General features: G+C 41.4%; 1 protein-coding gene across 8 annotated transcripts in view; it reads left to right on the forward strand.

The window, feature by feature from the left end:
- POU2F1 (POU class 2 homeobox 1) overlaps window positions 1-19,540 on the forward strand; it is a 72,461-nt gene that overhangs the window by 28,891 nt on the left and 24,030 nt on the right. For 3 of the 8 annotated variants that reach the window (XM_017830759.1, XM_017830760.1, XM_017830766.1), the window contains 8 exons: window positions 4,658-4,752; window positions 6,874-7,047; window positions 10,756-10,897; window positions 13,008-13,153; window positions 13,661-13,840; window positions 16,642-16,747; window positions 17,177-17,522; window positions 18,285-18,373. In XM_017830759.1, coding sequence (XP_017686248.1) covers window positions 4,658-4,752; window positions 6,874-7,047; window positions 10,756-10,897; window positions 13,008-13,153; window positions 13,661-13,840; window positions 16,642-16,747; window positions 17,177-17,522; window positions 18,285-18,373 — 1,278 coding nt within the window. Of the gene's footprint in view, window positions 1-4,657; window positions 4,753-6,873; window positions 7,048-10,755; window positions 10,898-13,007; window positions 13,154-13,660; window positions 13,841-16,641; window positions 16,748-17,176; window positions 17,523-18,284; window positions 18,374-19,021; window positions 19,521-19,540 lie in introns of those variants that run through there. The other 5 variants (XM_017830764.1, XM_017830763.1, XM_017830762.1 and 2 more) reach the window with 4 other exon arrangements.

Consider the following 19,540-nt stretch of genomic DNA (forward strand, 5'->3'; position numbering starts at 1 on the left):
GTCCAATTACAGCAGAGTGCTCAGCACCTCAGACAGTTGAATTGAACATGTCCAAGGGTGGAGTTTCTGCAGCATTTTCAAGTACCTGTCCCAACAGCTGACTGCTCTCATGGTAAAAAAGAACCCCAAATAACATTTCCTGCATCAACCTTCATGAGGTTCCATTTGTCCAGCCAGTCTAGACCCTGCCTTCTGGCCTGTTGACCGCTTTCCCCATATTTGGTATTGTCCACAAACTTGCTGAGAATACATTTTGTCCCATCAGCCTTACTGGTAATAAAGATGTTACAGAATCACAGCACCAGTTATGGTGGAAAAGTTCTCTGGGATCATCGATTCCAACCTCTGACCGAACACCACCTTGTCAACTAGATTATGGCACCGAATGCCACATCCAGTCTCTTCTTCATCTCCAGGGACAGTGACTCCACCATCTCCCTGGGCAGCCCATTCCAATGTCTAATCACCCTTCCTGTGAAGAAATTCTTCCTAATGGCCAACCTAAACCTCCCCTGATGCAGCTTAAGACTGTGCCCTCTTGTCCTATTGCTTCTTACCTGGGAGAAGAGACCGACCCCTACCTGGCTACACCCTCCTGTCAGGGAGTTGCAGAGAGTGATAAGGTTTCCCCTGAGCCTTCTCTTCTCCAGGCTAAACAACCCCAGCTCCCTCAGCCTCTCCTCACAGGACTTGTGCTCCAGTCTCTTCCCCAGCCTCGTTGTCCTTCTCTGGACCTTCTCCGGCCCCTCAGTGTCCTTCCTGAATTGAAGGGCCCAGAGCTGGATCAGCACTTGAGGTGTGGCCTCACCAGCACTGAGTACAGGGGCAGAATCACTTCCCTGATCCTGCTGCCACACTGTTCCTGATCCAGGCCAGGATCCATTGGCCTTCTTGGCCACCTGGGCACACTCTGGCTCCTGTTCAGCTTCCTGTCAATCCCAGCTCCCAGGTCCCTTTCTGCCTGGCTGCTCTCAAGCCACTCTGTCCCCAGCCTGTAGTGCTGCAGGGGGTTGTTGTGGCCAAAGTGCAGGACCCAGTACTTGGCCTTGTTCAGCCCTATACTGTTGGATTCAGCCCATCTATCCAGTCTGTCCAGGTCCCTCTGCAGAGCCCTCCTGCCTTCCAGCAGATCGACATCCCCCTCACCCCAACTTGGTGTCATCTGCAAATTTGCTAATGGTGGACTCAGTGCCCTCATCCAGATCATCAATAAAGACATTAAACAGGACTGGGCCCAACACTGATCCCTGGGGGACACCACTAGTGACCAGATCCCAACTGGATGCAGCACCGTTCCCCACCACTCTCTGGGCCCGGCCATCAGCCAGTTCCTGACCCAGCACAGAGTGCCCCTGTCCAAGCCATGGGCTGCCAGCTTTTCCAACAGAATGCTGTGGGAGATGGTGTCAAAGACTTTGATGAAGTCCAGATCCAGGACTAACTCCACAGCCACTTGCTGATAACCTGGGTTTTCCTGTTCCTTTCATCATTCATCCCTGCTACTGAAGGAACTGACCAGAACACCACCTGTGCTCCTGTCCCCTCAGCCAACTGATATCCTTTACATAAGCCCCAGGGAGGCAGCAGACTTCCCTGTGGGGTGGTTCCAGTTGGCACACAGGGCCCTCAGTTCCTCTCAGAAGGGAGTCACCTACTACCACTACCCTTCTTTTCTTAATACCTGAGGTTGTGATCTGGCTGATAGACAGAGCACAACTGGGAGACCCTCCAGATAGATTTTTTTTTTCTTCTCTAGTGTCATCTGCCTGACCCTCTAGATCCAGGGCCTTGTACCTATTCTGTAAGGGCTCCTGGGAGGGCAGTGGGGGTTGAGAGGGGATTCTTTTACCTCTCTGAGCAGAGACCCTTTTCTATTCCCCGTGGTCTACTACATCTCCTCTTTCTGCCTGAAAGCAAGAGGAGCGAGCCTTCTCTAACTCCTTCTGAGCTTCTCTCAGGGTTGGAAGGGTGTAACTCCATCCATTTCCATTTCACTCTCCCCAATACTCCTTAGCCTTTCCACTTCTTCCTTAAGCTCTGCCACTAAACAGAGCAGATCATTCCAATATGAGTCCCTAAGGAAACAGCGTTGTTTGAAACACCAGTTTCAAACTCAGCAGGTGCCTAAAAGGTGGCACTGGACTTACACTGGATGTAAAAGGCTGTGCCCTGTAAGTTAGGTCACCAAAGTTATCTCAGACCACAGTGGGGACCAGTGGTTTCTTCTTAGAGAAGAAATGAAGACGAAGCTTAGACCAGTTCAAGTCATGTCTGAAAGGAGAGAAACTGCAGCTGCCCACCCAAGAAAGCCAACAAGTGCCCAAAGTGTGGGTGTGGCAACTGCCTGAAAAGGCTGTAATCAGGAGAAGAGACACATACTTTGCCAAAACAGTTCAGCTGCTTTCCCCATCCCCTGATTGTTGCTTTAGTCAGGTTGAACTAACTTGTTCTGTCTCCGGTTTCTGCCTGAGACACCTTATATCAGTATGTCTTAAGTAGGGTGAAATGATGTTAAAACAAAGTAGATTGAACATGTTCAGATTGTTTTATACTGTCATTCCATGGTGATTACTTCAGAATGTGTGAGCGAGAATAAAATTAGGAAGAGCGTAGTTATTCTGTGCTCTTTAGCAAAAGTGTTATTGCCAGAAAAACATCCTCTGGGATTTCTTCAAAGACAAAAAATCACAAAAGGACAGCCCTAATTACTCTGATTGCAGTCGTAGGACAGGTCAGTAACTTGGAATCAATGGTGTTACTGATGGACTAGAGCTCAGGTGTGGTCCCTGTCAGCTGCCTGGGTTTTGTCTCCTTGGTCAGACCCTGCAGTGTGGGTGTGATGGGTTTGCCTCTTTGTTTCAAGCTGTCAGTTAAAATTCACTGTCACTGAATGAAGGTCAAAACCTCTTCACTTAGAGGTGACTGTTCACTAATTGGTATTTTAGATTTGGGCAGCTAAAATAATCTTATAGGTGAACAAATAATTGCATTGTAAAAAGCACCGTGTAACTGTAGTAGGTAGCTGTCTTGGAAGTTCCTTAAGCAGCTCTGTTCCCTCGCTGTGGCATTTCAAAAACACAGCTGGAACATGTTGATTATGTGGTGCAAAGCAAATTTACATAGTTGTCTGTGCTGTGCTATTATGTTGCATAACCAGCTGGCTGTATTCACTAGGTCTTGAGCATTTTGATAGCAACACATTCTGTTTAAATTACATTTTCAACTCTTTGTTAAACAGAAAACAAGTATCACTGTCAGAAGACAATGCTTCTGTAGTTGTGTATCCCTTACTGAGGATTCATTTTCTCCTTCCTATCCATGGTAGTCCCTCTTTTCATGTCTTCTATGCCCTTAACCTTGCATAAAACATCAAGTTTCTCACTATTTATCAAGTCCTAAATTCCCGTGTCCCCCTTCTGCTAAGAGGTAGGTCAGGCAGATGATGATGTTGAATTTAAGTGGCACTTAGTTGGTGTTCTGTCCTCTGAGTGGCACAGCATCAGTCTGTTCTCCCCTGGTTTTGGGAATTTGGTATATTGAAGGTGCCTATGAAGTGTAAGTTTAATTAGTCAGGTCCTTAAATTATGATAATGGAAATTGATAGTCATAGCCAGGAGTTACGTAAAAAATAACAGTTAGTATTTTTCACAATAAAACTGAGGGACTTGACTAACTGTAGATATATTTTTGTCGAGATTCTATCCCTTAAAAATATATACATTTTCGTATTAAAAATGAAAAAAATCATATGGATTTTAGTTAAAATATATAGATGCAAGTATGTATCTTAATTTCCTCGGAAATTTAATTGACTATGCAAATAGTGGACTGCTAGAGAATTTATTTTTAGATTGACAGCATATTGTGTATATTGATTCTACCAGTTGCAACTGTTCTTTAATGTTGTCACTTTTCAGTAGTAGCAGGGTTTTCATATATTCAGTGTAGTGTTTATATTCTGTTTGTTCAAATTGAGCTGTGTTCAGTGTCTGTTCAAATCAAGCTGTGTTCAGCCTCTTACCTGGACTTAAATTCCAGTTACTTTTCCCAAAGATGCCTACTTTATTTGACCCAGGAGAGAGTTATCTAGGCTTGTTGTGTCTTCTGGTGTGGTCTGCTTAAGTTTGCCAGAGGAAGTTTCCTTCTTGTTAGGCAGCTGGCATAGGGTCATACACAGAGGAAGGAGGTTGATCAAGAAGCCAAATTTGTGGCTTTGATTAGTATTCAGTTGTTGAATTTGATCTGATTAGTGCTCAGTATTTTTATATGGCCCTGTAGTTCTTTGTCAGCTGTTGGTTATCAGAAGAGGCGTATCCAAAATCTGCATGCTGAAAGGGGCAACAAATGATTCCTGCACATGGAACTGGGATAACCTAGAGCATTACAAACTCTTCCTGCAGAGGAGACCAGTCCAGACTTCTCTCTCTTACCCTTCTGTCACCACAGAAGGGTAAGAAAATGCAAGGGTTCAGGAAAATGCAAGGGGATTTTGGCTGCCAAGTCCAAAGTCTGAAGATACCCGTGCAGGGATGAAATGAAAGCTTGCATCTCGAATTTTTGTCTAACTTTTCATCATTCAGCAAGAGCCTTGTTTCACCTCGTTCCATGTTTTAATCTTTTCAAATGACGAACCAAACCCACCCTTTTCTCTCACCAGGTCTCCTGCAAGCGCAGAATCTCTTAACGCAACTACCTCAGCAAAGCCAAGCCAACCTCCTGCAGTCTCAGCCAAGCATCACCCTTGCCTCGCAGGTCAGGCTTATTTCTACAGTTCATGAGTTGCTTTGAGGGGATTTAAACTATGCCAAGTGAATGGACCCTTTGTATTAGTTACCTGAATAGATGTTGTAGCTATAACAGTAAATTTGTCTTTCTAAATAGTTCAGTTTTATGGTTCCCACTCCAATGTGCCTGTGTGTTCAGGCTTTAATGTTCTAAATTTTTATTTTTAGCTGGAAATTTTCGGGATTGATAGCTTGAGTTAATGGCACTAGAGCATTGTTTGATTTCCTGTAAGATTTTCTTGGATAATTTACAAATTTATGAAATTCAGAGCAGCAGAGTGTGGGCTACCTAAAAAGCTCAAAAAGAGGATTACTGATAAGTACTTTTCTGAAGATTGCAGTGATGATCTGCCTTTATTATAATGTAGTTATTGTGATATCATTGCTAAGTCATTGCCAGTCTTACCAGTTACCATCTGTGGAAGTGAAGAGATTGTTAGAAATAAAATATTAAAATATTCTGATATCTATTAAAATATTAGAGCTCTACGGTTAAGCTTTCAGAAAAGCAATTTAAGGTTGCACATGTCTGTAAATTTAGCTGTGCTTCGCTCTGGGTTTTACTGTGCAGTTTAGTTTCATGACTGCATGCTGTTTCTCAAATACCATGTTATATCATATGGTATCTTCCTGCCAACTTGGTTACATATAAGAATTTTCTAGTCTGCAATAATGTGTCTGAGTCTTAGAAAACTACATTTTCTATTATACCACCTGTAGTAGTTTTCATGTACCATATGGAAAATGGAATTTGTCTCACCTCTGTAGTTCATACCTCAGGTAGCAGCATGATTCCTCACTAAAAATTACAGTTGGGTTTTAAAAAAATGTTAAAATACTAATAAAAAATAAATTACGTGATGTGGGTGAAATCAGTAAAGACATATTGCAGTAATTACCCACTATGATTAGTGTAAATTAAAAAAAATATTAAAAACCTTTAAGTGGGACACATGTACCTGCAATCCTAGAAAGATCATATATGATTACGTTATTTCTCAAGTAATGGAATTATAGATCTTGACCTCCCTCTACCATCTGCTGTGCACTGCAAAACACTGCAGTAACCCAGGAGAAAAACAACGTAATGGGCAACATAAAGACTCAGCTCTGTGTAGGCCATTTCTTGGAGAAGAGCCTTTTCTGTACCTTTGCATACACTTTGCATGATGCTGTAGTGCTGCACAGACCTGAGGCTGTTCTTATTTGACCTGAAGGAGTCTGTAGTTTCAGAGCTGGGCATAGGACATAAAAAAGCATGAAATCACCTTTACTGAGGAGCCTCAGCTAAACTGAATAGACTTCAACCAGAGCAAATGATTTGTCTCTGCATCTCAGTTCATCAAGGTAGAGTTATGCATTCAAAACACGTTTCCAGTGTTCCTGTTGCACATAAAGCCTGAACTGTGCAATACCAGATATTTTGTTCACCTGTTACTATTTTCCACGGTGCTCATTTCTTTTCAGATACTTACTGTTGTTGCATAGCAAAATGCTCTGGTATGCCCATGTTCAGGAATAGTGAATCTCTTGTGGACTTCCTGGAAAATTTTTTCATACTGGAAGAGTCGAGTCAGTCACAGGAGATGGAATTAGAAGAAACTTGGCATGTTTGCTGCACCTGTATGTGCTCACTCTTCCAGGATTAAATAGGAGACTTGAATCTTTTGGGCTGATGACAATCTGCCACCTCACACAAGCAGTAAATTCAATTTTAAAATGATTAAAAAGGGATGAATGCCAAGCTGTCTATAAATGTTAGAAATATATCAAGTAAGAGTGTTCAGCCTTTCTTTGAACAGCTTCTACAGCAAATGAAAGTTGTAGGTTATCATTGAACATCTCTTCTTTAATTGGTTATGACAGAGCCTTTAAAAGGCTGTCATACTAATAGAGTCTTCTGGATTGTGATTGCTCGTTCTGGAGAGGAATGTAAATAAACTGGAGGAACTTTCAGATCGCAGGAAATGTCCAATTCATCGATCTTTCTCACCAGAGAAAGACCTTTTTTTTTTTTTTTTTAATTCAATTTTGGTCAGTTATTTTTTTTTAAAGTCTGATTTTCATCTCCTCCTTGCTATCCTAATAGCCAGCAACCCCAACACGCACAATAGCAGCGACCCCCATTCAGCCACTTCCACAGAGCCAGTCAACACCAAAGCGAATCGACACTCCCAGCTTGGAGGAGCCCAGTGACCTTGAGGAGCTTGAGCAGTTTGCCAAGACTTTCAAACAAAGACGGATCAAACTTGGATTCACTCAGGTGAGACTGCGTACCTTAGTGCCTGCCAGTGTGGAACCCGAGGTCTCATCTTTCAAGTCTGGAGGGAGACTGCAATTCCATCTTTTCCTAGGAGAACTTGCTTAAATAGGGTTATGCTCTGGCCTTTATGTAGGGGATTTCTAAGAAATAACAGAAAAAGCCATACATCCGTCTTACTTCCCTGTTGGTTTTAAAGCATAGCCATTTTCCCAGCAGGGGAAAACGTGCATTTACCAGCTCCAGATGTCATTGCATGTGCACTATTCATTCTATAGGATGTGACATGAATGGGACAAAGCACTTTAAAGCTGCCTTCAGAAGTACAAAGTTCCAAAAATCATACAGCACAATTAACTGCTCTGTGTGTTTAAAAAGTGTATCACATCTGTGCAGTTGCTTTGGATATCAAAGGGTTTTTATCTCTCAAGTGTATTTTCCTATTAAACATCAATGATTTCTGTATTTAATGCTTTTGCTAAGGTTCCTAAACAAAACCTGAAAGGACTGTCACCTTTGAAGTTTTCTCCTTACAGGGGTGAACTGGAGTTGTGGTTTGTTTTCGTTTGTTTAAAAGCTCAGAAATACCCATAGAGCAGAAGAAAAGTAATCTTGAACCTAGTGAAAATGGTTGAATGGAGAGCACAATTAAAACTACAAAGTGCATTTATGTGTTCTGTTATTCTGTTGAAGGGAAAAGCTGCTTGAATCCAGGAGTCCTTTCTTATTAATATCAAAATGAGCTTTTTCCCCCTGCAAAATTAAAATATCTGTCCAGGTAAACAGTTAATTTTGGCAGGGTTCTGTGGTTAAGCATAAGCATGTTTTTGCTTAGAAGAAATAGTATGCAAAACTCAAAGCATTTAAAAGTCTGAGCTCAGAGCAGTCAGTCCAACATACGTGATTTGTTCTCCCCCCAGAATATATCTGCTCTAGCTGAAAGTATGTGCTGCAGTCAGATTTATTTTTCTGGCAAAGTCTTAGATGTTTGAAAAATCAAAGTTCATAATGAAAGTTCCTGGCAGCATCTTAATTATAACTCAAGAACAGAATGTTCTTAGTCAAATGAAGTGCATTTTGCTGGCGTGTGTGCCTCCTTCCCTCCGCTCTTTCCACTAGAGGGAGGCACAGAAATACAAGTGATGGACACACACAAAAGCCCGAATAGAGCAGAACAGAATAGGGTAAAATACAATAGCTTTCCCATAGCCTGACTGAGGAGGTTCATGTAGATCTCTCGTTATTATGTTTAATCTGCCCTCCTGTGAGATGATTATAAAGGCTCAACTGGACTTTTTAAGTTGTATCTTAACCCTTCTTTATTGACCTTGTTGTGAGGAAAAACGAACACAACTGCTCAGGCTTACGTTTCAGTATTTGCTTTTGAGATTAAAAAAGGGGAATCTTGAGAATGTGCTAAAATTGCATTTGGTCATTCCTATCCTACTCTGAGTTGGTATGTGTGTAATTAGGCTGTTCTAATAACTTCTACCTAATTGCATAATTGGATGATAATTAGAGACCCTGATTACTTTGGTTTCCTATAGTTGGATAAATAGACTGCCTTTCAGAGGATAAAAGAAATTTATTTCCAGTGGCAGTGCAAGCTTTTTCAGACTCATGCCACCCCTGCATCTCAAAAATAATTGTAAGATTTAGTTTGCATTGCAAACTAATCACTTACTACATTCTGCCGTGAACAATATAACCCGTTTTGAATTTCAGCAGTTCTGTCTCTTCTCCCACCCTGAAAAGTGGGTGATGGATTTAAATCCTTCTGTTTGTTTCCCTCAGAAATATCTCCATGTTTGACATACAGAGACACAATGAACATACTGCATCTTAGCATGATTGCAGGCCTGTGACTAATTGCTTGGTCTAATTCAAGCTACGTGAGTGTACTTTTTAGACAATGTTATTTTTATTCTGTAAAAGATATTACCTCTGCTAGTCCATCTGAGCTTCTTAACAGACCAGTACACACAACAATGATGTATCTTATAATCAGTTGCAGATCATTACCAGAGCTTCATTCAACGTGCAGAGTAGATCAGATGTGTGTACAGTGCCTTTATACTCTGTTCCATCCATCCTTTCAGTGGTCCTTCCCAATATATAAAATTCTCATCCCTATATGGAAATTCCTTTGCCTACAGCTGAAATGCTGCCACCTTTTGGCATTGACAAAGAAATGGCTAACTATTCATTTTAAATCAGATGGCAAATGTTAGTAAGAACAACATAAATACCAGAATTAAATTTAGTTGGGGGACTGGAGCAAATTTCATAACTCTTTCCTGCCAAGACATAAATCAACTTATCTCTAAAATGGTTTACATAGCCAGGTTTTCTTCTTCATAAACCCAGCAGAGCATCCACGTTACTCTTCTTGGAATGATTTATGAGTTTTAAAATGCACAGAATCCTGGCATATAAGTAGAGGTATAAATGTGAATTCCCACGTGTTTCCTCTGATTGAAGGGCACACAAACCAATTGTTCTGGTCCTCTTCTAGGAAGGAAATTGTTTTCTTTGCACAGCCTGCACAATTTACGAAGCTTATCGAAGGTTGTTTTCTTCCTCACTTGTGTGTGACCACTCTGCATGCTATTAGTGTACTCACACCAAACTGTGGGTGTGGATCTGACCTAAAAGAAAGGCAAGCTTTATGCACAACCCAACTAACCTATTTGCAATTAAACTCCACTAACGAAACGCTCAAGCTTTTCAATCTCTTCTTCTAGACTTCTCGTACTTTTTTTTGTGTGCTAAAAAATAAAAATCTAAGTAAAACTACTTTAGATCAAACAGTGTACTTGAAGTATAAATACAGGTTTTTTGAAGGGCAGGACCTTCCAGCTTTAAAATAAAGCAAGAAAATGCTATGGTGTTTTTAATGGCCACAATCAAGAACAGATTGATTTTTTCTTTTAAACAAAACTTTCAAAGTATATACTACGTAGATAGATAGATAGATAGATAGATAGATATTAGGATAAGCAGAATGTCTCATGAAACTGAGTTTTGAAAAGCAATAACAGATATGAAGAGGTGAGCATCTGTCTGTAAATCTCCTGGATAGCTTTTTGGCAGATAGGTAATGATAGTCAAGACTACAGTTAATCATTATTTGAAATGGTTCAACTTCTTATCTGCTTTGAAATATGTATCTGTTGGGGAGAAGTTTGGTTTGAACCTCAGAAGATACTAAAAGTTCAGATAAGAGCATTTCTGCATCTGTTTAACTGTGATATGTGTTTGCAGACATCTTTTCAAAAGTGTTTTCTAGCAATTTGACAACATGAATTCACTGCATTTCTGATTATTTGAACTTTTTTTCTTCTGTGTGAAATATGCAGAAACTTAAATCTGCTCTTAAAGAGAGCTTGGCCATTTTTTTTTTTTATTTTAAAGAACTAAGAAAAAAAATCACAAGTTAATATTCAGTGGAATGTGCTGCTCAGTGATAATGCTAAGAAGACAAAGCATCAGGGATTTCCTGGAAAGAGTTACATGGTTAAAGTGACTGAGGTTTGACATTTCTCTATGATTATTGCTTTAGCATGAATCTTGGTAGCACTGAGAAAGCTTCTGTGCAACTGAAATCCCACACAGCAGTGGAGTCACTAAGAGAACACAAGAATGTGACAGGATTCCTTGCTTTGGAAGTGCCTATGTCAGTGAATCCCTTTTTTCTCTTTCTTTGTCCAGGGTGATGTTGGGCTCGCTATGGGCAAACTCTATGGAAATGACTTCAGCCAAACTACCATCTCTCGCTTTGAAGCCTTGAACCTCAGCTTTAAGAACATGTGCAAGTTAAAGCCACTTCTGGAAAAGTGGCTCAATGATGCAGGTGAATGAGTCTGTGTATTTCTTCACCAGCCTACCAAAGTCAGTAGGATTCGGAAAAACTGCTTCGTTGGTGCCCTTATGGTTTTATGAAGCTGCCAGTCTTTGTAACTGTCCATGGGACAAATAAGGGTGTAGAAATAAGGGTCTGTGCTTCCCTTTCCATGTGCCTGTATGCATCCAAAATAGTTCCAGTATGAACTTCCAGAAACGTGTTCTGCAGACAGATGAGTCATTGCATGGGATGAGGTACAACATGTGTCATGGTTTTCCTCCTTCATGTATGTTAATGCATATAACTTCTAATCCTCTTCCAGCTTTCTTTTTCAGATGTGTATTAGAGAGAGGTTTGCATGATTTGTTGTTTCAGTAGGCAGAGCTTATTGCATCCATCTCCTTCCACACCCCTATGTGCATTCTTTTCATCTCTCTCCAAGGGTCCATATAAATACTCTCTCCCAACAGGAAGAGTTTTTTGGTGGGTTAGGTTTTGCTTTTTCCTTCCTATAATTTTTTTTTTTTCCTGAGATATAAGTTATTCATTATGCCAGTGTTGGTAGTGTTCTTTTTTTTTTTAATCTCCCACCAGCAAAAGGAGCTTGTACAGAGGTGCTAGGTGTCAGGATAGAAAGTGTTCAGGAGTTCTGTCAGCCAGATTTTTCTTCCAAGTATGCAACTGTACATGGTATAAAACTGATGGGTATGTTAAACAGATGGCAGGGATGGTGTGTGCCTTCCTATTTTTACCGAAATGGAGAGAGCTTTATGCTGGTGCCTGCAGTATTCTCTGAAATTTTGAAAGTAATTGCATGCAGTGTTGAAAATTTGTCCTGCCTTGAGAAAAGGAAGTGTCATTCTGTTGTGCTATCAGGGGTTATCTTTAGGTATCTAGATCTGTGGTAGAAAACATAAAAATCTCCACACTGAGTGCTCTAGCCCACAGGCCAGTGATCCCCAAACCTTCCAGCAATCCTGGATGAGTCCAGTGCTGCAGGGAGTGTCGTCGTTTGCTTTTCCTGCCAGCCTGAAGAAATACTTGGATCTGTAAAGTTAAGGACTCTAAACGGTATTGAGGTTCTTCACAGCTTGGAAGTGGGGAACCACTGTCCCTGGTTCTGACTCAGTTTCATGAAAATCTTTGGAAAAGAAGGTTCAGATGACTTCAAAGGCTATTCATTTTACCTTTAGGTAAAAGCAGGGAGGAAAAGCATACTGATGGTTCCTTCCATTACACTACATGGGAGTGTTGTAGGTTTTATTGTCACAGAACTCAGCTTGTTCTGACAGGTTTCAGTCTGAGGAAGGGTTTCAGCACATTTACGGTGCCATTACTGGGGGAAAAAAAAAATCTTGCCCATTTGAGTCTACCAAAATGATGTTAGGCATTGTGAACTTTGACATCTGCTTACCACCCACAAACCCCAGGGCAGTGAGGGAACTCCAGGCATTAATTCCCTGTTTAAATTCCCTGCAGGAACTTGCCGGTTGGTTGTATTGCACTTCCTGCTACAGAGTAGGGTTAAGTGTTCTCTCTTTGTTGCTCTGTTAAGCCAGGAAGACAGGATTAGGGGTTAGCAGCTAGAGCCCTGGTGAGGCTAAGGAGGGGGAGCTGCTTGCTGTGTAGACTGTTTGGTAGCACTGAATGTCTGCTAAGATGTCCAGAGAGAAGAGTCTGAACACTGTGAAGCTGACTGCGAACTTCTCTTCCTCTAGTGGGTAAAAGAAAGTTCAGGTTGCTCAGATTTTTTCATAATTGCCTGTAACTTTCAGCTCTGGCTCGTGGATATCAGTTACTGCTTTTTTTCTTTAAACTGGGACTTGCAGTGAGTGTGGAGTGGAGTGAGATATAGGAGACAAACTTTGTATGGGGGATAATGTGGTAGCATACGGAGCAGAGAGCACCCTCTGGGCTCACTTGTAGCTTTTTAGTTTCAAGTGTATGTTGTAATTTGTAGATACAATGATTAATGCATGTGATCTCCATAAATCTCTCTGTATTTGGAGTAGATACAGAGTGGGTCTTAACATACCTTGCACAGATGACGAACACTTGCATTAGACTGCACTGCATTCAGAGAAAACCTCCTGATCTGTGTTACTTTCTTCTTTTTCAGAAAACCTCTCATCTGATTCAACTCTCTCCAGCCCAAGTGCCCTGAATTCTCCAGGGCAAGGGATCGAAGGCTTGAACCGTAGGAGGAAGAAACGCACCAGCATAGAGACCAACATACGTGTGGCCTTAGAGAAGAGTTTCCTGGAGGTCAGTGATCCTGTTGCTGTGCTCAGCCTTTGAAGAAAGGAAGAAACTTTGGTTAGCAATTAGAGCTTTTAGAGTGAGCCCATTACTGTGCTATTTAGGACAGTGTTAGCACTAAGCAAGGTGAATACAAAAGCTGTGCCAAGAAGCCCACATCAATGTCTGCTTCACTTTAAAAAACAAACACACACAAACCCCTTCAAAAAAACCCATTGGTTCTTGCAGTTTGCTGACTTTGTGATTTTGTATTCCAGTATACTGAGCAGTAAATCTAAACATTACCCTTTCTGAGGATGGATAAATGGGACAACAGTCTATACATATATAATGTGAGGTTTTTAGCTGGAGGGCAGAAGCACCTATTATGGTTTGTCTCTGCTGATCTACCACTGATCAGGTTCTGGACCTGAATCACCCCATCCAGATTTCTGCCTGCTGAAGGAGAGGCTACAATGTAAAAACCTCCAAAGGTAATTTCACAGCTTTTCAAGCACTGTTTCCTTTCCTCAGAACCAAAAGCCTACCTCGGATGAGATCGCCATGATAGCTGACCAGCTAAACATGGAGAAGGAGGTGATCCGCGTTTGGTTCTGTAACCGGCGCCAGAAGGAGAAAAGGATCAACCCACCCAGCAGTGGTGGAACCAGCAGCTCGCCCATCAAAGCAATTTTCCCTTGCCCAACCTCACTGGTAAGAATTAAGAACCGTGTTGGCAAAGTTCACTCAAAGAGGTAGTTCTGCTCTGCTCACTGTGGAAGTTACATGTGCTGCACCTTCTTTGTACAGCAGACTTGTTCTCACATATTTAGATTTTACTGGCATTTTAAATATTCCTCTTGGATACTGTCTAAGATAATACTTAGAAATCAGGCACTAGTCAGGCCTTCAGTGTGGGTGTTTTATTTAGTCAGCTCATAAACAAATATTCTGACTGGCAAACTTGCACTTGGGTTTATTGCTTTGAACTTATTTCAGGTAGTGCTTCCAGTTTATATCTGGACCTTCCCTCTAACCCAATTTTTTTTTTGCAAAATAACAGTAATAAAAAAACGTTTAACAGCTCTACCCCTCCCCTCTTGTTTTGGCTGCTCTGATAAGTGAATGAGCAGCAGCAGAATGTACCGTGCACTGGAACAGATTGCCCGGAGGGGTTGTGGAGTCTCCCTTGCTGGAGATATTCCAGAACTGTCTGGATGCAATTCTGTGCCATGTGCTCTAGAATGACACTGCTTGAGCAGGGAGGTTGTACCAGATGACCCACTGTGGTCCCTTCCAGCGTGAGCCATTCTGTGATACTGCATCGTTTGGAGACTTACATGATGCAAATCCGTTGATACCATTGTTGTCACTTTTAGTCAGAAATTATTTATATAAAAAAAGGCATGGAACAAAGAAACAGTTTAGCTAATACTCCTGTTATTAATTTCCCACACTTGTATTTGCCTCAGGTAAACACAAACTTCATGAAAATAAGAGTAACAAAACACATGCATCAAGGTTCCTTCAGCATCTTTGCTACCAATGCCCATGGAGGTCTGTTTTCATAAATAGAAACAGTAGCTATTAGATTTCATAGTAGCTATGCTAATAGGAATGTGGTGGAATTTATGTAGCCTGTAGCTGTCCTTCTGTAGTATTTATTCCACCCTCATCACCGTAGTAGCTAATATCTTCCAGTACTTCATTAAACCATTAATTTTGGTGATGTGTTATTCTTTCCCCTCATCCTTGTCTCAGGGTGTGTGCATGCAACCTTTTGTTTCAGGGGAAGGGATGTGTTAAATGTACTTAGTCTCTTTTTGTATTACTCTTTATTTTTTCCCCAATTGCAAAGCAAGGTTGCATGCCTTGCTGCCAAAGCAGGGAGATTTATGATAGTGTGTTCTAGGAACTGTGCAGGTTCACTCAGACTGCAACTTAAAGAAGCTTTCCTACAGTAACTTCCCTGTTATTATAATCTGCCATTGTATGTAAGAAATTGAGGTGTGAACCGTGGTCTCCCTTTTATCAGTGATGTTTCCCGAAGCATTTTCACTCATTGTAAACTTCTCCTAAGACTGTGCTACGGCTCAAATGGATGTTCCAGCCCTGCTGCCCCCAGCCTTCACTGACTGTGTGCTTTGTTGATTCCTTGTGTCAGCTCTGGAGATTGTGTCCATAGGATGCTTGGGCTTAGTCTACTAGTTTGACTGCAAATTAGCCATGTGAGGAACGATGATGAATTTTCCATCTGACTGGATAACCAGTGTGAGTTGCAGCCTGGCTGCACGAGGGCAGGGGCCCTGAAGCAGGATTGGAGGGGAAGGCCCCTTTTGGTGGCAGCCTGGTTTTGCATTGGCTGAAGTCAGTCACTGTGACCACGGGGTGAGCTGTATTAATTCTAGGTCATTCCCTGCCCTGAAATATGGATTGTGACCTTGGCCTTAACTGCTGGGTGGACAGATGACAGATGCGACATCTGGGCCGCGTTAGTGGGAGGTGTGCTGTGTATCCAGCTCCTCTTTATCTCATGCACTATTCCAGATAGGCAGAAAGCTTTTAGATCTGTCCCGGTTGCCCCAGTCTTGTTTAAAATGCATGAAGCATTTGATTCCCTATAAGAGGATATGCAGCATGAGAGATATTTCTCTGATAATAAACTTAAGGTAAGAGAGGGGAAAGGAGGAATGTTTTAACCTATATCCTTGGCTACATTCTCTTGGGCAATTCTAAAGGATTCATTTCTCTCATTGATGTATAACAGCCTTCAGATATTACTGTTGGACACCATTTGTTGTCCATAAAAAGTCCTTTCTCTCCTTATATTTCATTTTTCCTCATAAGCTGGTTTCTCCAGCCTTAAATCTTTTGTGTTTATTTGTGATATCTTCAGTTTATTGTAGCTTTCTTGTAATAAGCCATCCACAAGTGAAAACTGCATTTGTATGTTTTAAAATCCAGAGATCCTTCCTCTGGCACAAGGAAACTTATCAAAATAAAACTTATAGTTTGGTCAAGTAAAAGTGAAATGTTATTCTGCTTCTCCGTGTAAACACATTACCCTAAATACCTTTGGTAATGCTGGCATTGACATAATTTTATCATAGAAAGATATGTGAAGCTGAAAAGATGTTTAAACAAGAAAAAGAATGCAGAAAAATGTATTTTGTAACTCTTTCTATAAGAATGACTCTATTTAAACAAGGTGCTCTCCTCGAGGGGAGGCAAAGAGAGAGAAAGAGAGAGCTAACTTGCAGTCTTGAGACAAAATGGATATATCTCCTTTCAAATACTGAGTTACTAAGAATAAAGATATTGCTGGTAATTAGAGAAGGTATTATGGTTGTTCCACTGAATGATAAAGTAACGGAAATACAAAAAAGTTAGTTCATATGCAGTGTTTTCCTTGATAACTTCCTCAGCTGAGGATGGGAAGAAAGAAATCCAGCTCTAGTAGCTAACTCTGTCTGTCTTTGAGCAGTTGAGCAGTTTTATTCGTTTTTGACCTCCAGGTGGCAACCACGCCAAGCCTTGTGACTAGCAGTGCAGCTACAACCCTGACTGTCAACCCCGTGCTCCCTCTGGCCAGTCCTGCTGTAACTAGTCTGTCAGTCACAGGTAAGGGCCGATTTCTCCTGACACTGCATCAACCTCTACCATTTTTCCCTTTTTGTTCTTAAAAATATCATTCCGTGTTGATGACTGGTATCCCAGGACATTCTTGTCATTGTTCCTTGTTGTTCTGCTAGGAAACTTTTGTCTTTGTGACCAGTGAGTTGACTTGTCTGGGGATAAAATCACAGGTGATGCTGAAATGAAACACTCTGTATTCCATTGCTGGCTTCTAGAGCTCCTCAGCCTTCTGCTGGGAAGTGTCACTTCATTGTAGTCCAAGCTTTTCATTTGAACCCCTGGTGCTTCTTGGTACTGCAGAAATGTGTGTTTGTGCCTCTCTCAGTTGGGTGTGCAGCTCTGTTCAGGTGGGCAGGGGGTTCTGTTTAGCCATATCTGTGTTTTGTACTGATCTAACTAGAATCAATCTTCCAGGCACAACAGAAACCACCTCTAACAACACGGCAACAGTGATTTCAACAGCACCTCCAGCTTCTTCAGCAGTGACATCACCCTCCCTGAGTCCTTCCCCTTCTGCCTCAGCCTCCACTTCAGAGGCATCCAGTGCCAGTGAGACCAGCACAACACAGACAACCTCCACTCCCTTGTCCTCCCCTCTTGGGACCAGCCAGGTGATGGTAACGGCATCAGGGTTGCAAACAGCGGCGGCAGCTGCGTTACAAGGAGCTGCACAGTTGCCTGCAAATGCAAGTCTTGCTGCCATGGCTGCTGCAGCAGGACTAAACCCAGGCTTGATGGCATCCTCACAGTTTGCAGCTGGGTAAGGATGAATTTTGCACACCCCTTCTTGGTGAGGTGAACAGAAGAGGGAAGGAGGATTCTTGGGATAAATTGCTGTTATGTATCACTGTTTTCATTTATCTCAGATTCTGAAGGTTTACTCATAGGTGGTAATTTGCCATTCCCATCCACGTACACAAATGTTGTGTTCGCTTTAAAGGTGAAAAAGCTGCATTGCAACAACGTTGTTATTTAATAAGTCATTCATCCACTGCAGAGCTTAAGAGCTGCAACTTACCACTGAATCATAGAATCTGTTCAACTAATTGTAGAATGGAGAGAGTGCCTTGACCCACTTCACCCCTCTGTATTCATTTCTCCATTATGAGCAAGAAATTGTAAAAGATGCACGATTGTTGGAGTTGTAGGTTTAAAAATGTTGCTCAGACAGATGACTCTTGGTCTCTTTAATTCCTCTTGGTTTGCAGATTTCTTATCTCAATTTGGGAGAGGATGATAGCTCTCTAACAAGAGGCACTTTCCCTAAAATACTGTACAAAAATATTTTACAGCAACAACCGATACAAGTCATGTATTTCCAGTGCCTGTACTTGTCACTAATCACTCATGGAGGGAAAACTAAAATCAACTAAAAATAGTCCTTAGTCTCTGGTCTTTCCTTCATCCCCCTTTTTTTTTTTTTATTTTAAATATGATGATGTATTTATGAACAGTGACAACCTTTCCTAAAAAATAACACTCTTTCCCTTTTCCCCTTCTTCTGTGATCTTGCTTCCTGCAGAGGTGCCTTACTCAGTCTCAATCCAGGGACATTAGGTGGTGCTCTCAGCCCAGCCCTGATGAGCAACAGTACACTGGCAACTATTCAAGGTCAGTAGTGTTCCTATTAATGCATCTCTGTCATACAGCTTCAGTTTACAGGCTTTGTTTTTCTCTGCCAAAGAAGAACACTGACTTCTCAGCACTGGACATAAATTTTATAGGAGTTGAGGTTTTACAAAATTTAAATGTGTATCACAGAGATAAGAGCAGGTGCAACTACAGAAAGGAATCAGATGTGTATGATCTTAGGGTGATTTACAGGAGGCACTTAAGATATTGAATGTGTTCTAGAATTTATTTTGTCCTCCTCCCCTCATTGGCCTGTGTCTCTAGCAGGTTGGAGATTTGCTTTTTATAGCTCTTCTCTAGTCTGCTTGAGCAGAATTGCACCATTCTGAGGTCTGTTAGGAGGGCAGTTCTCAGCAAGTCTTGATCCTGAATTCTTGTCCTCTTATGTATTTAAAAAGAACCTACAACAAAGATCCTGCCTCCTAAAGTCCTTATGGAGAACTTTAAATACATAAATCCTCGTTTAAAAGAGTAAAAATTTATTTTGGGAGTGCCAGACGTGGTCAGAAGTTATCACTGACTTCAGCAAAAGTTGTTCTCAGTTCATGGTCTATCATAGTACAGGAGATCTAGCTAACCTGTGTGTTCAAATATCCCCCAAACTAGCTGAACAAATCTTGTTTCCAGGTTACAAGAAAGAACCATTTCATAAAGCGTCAGAGATAAATTTAGGAGATCATAATCTGAGGCAGACTGAACACTAGACCGGTGAGAGTAAGTTGCAACAGTGGTTGGTTATATGTCAACATTCAAAATGTTACAGTCAAGGTTACATGACCTTCTTCTTCTTCTGATAGCTGTCATTTCACAGGAACACTCATCTCAACCCTTTCCAGTGCAAGCTGGTGAATGTACAGGCTCTCTTTGACAGGAAACATAGATCACTGTTGTGCTTAAAGGTCTGAAGAAAGGCACAATGGGGTTAGCCCAGAAGCAAACAACAGAGGCATTTTAGTATCTGCAAGGTCTTGTCTGATTGTTATTTAAAAATTAAACAACCTATGATGAGACAACCGTCGTTAGTGGTGCACAGAGCAAAGGTATCAGAGAAAGGAAAATGCAGAGCCCCCTTGCTTTTAGGCACATTTTGCATTGTTGCTTACTGCTAATGTTATCTCCTCCCTGCTCGATTTTTCCCTTTTTTTA

The sequence above is a fragment of the Lepidothrix coronata genome, unplaced genomic scaffold, assembly GCF_001604755.1.
Source record: "Lepidothrix coronata isolate B3197 unplaced genomic scaffold, Lepidothrix_coronata-1.0 Scaffold183, whole genome shotgun sequence".
Taxonomy (NCBI): Eukaryota; Metazoa; Chordata; class Aves; order Passeriformes; family Pipridae; genus Lepidothrix; species Lepidothrix coronata.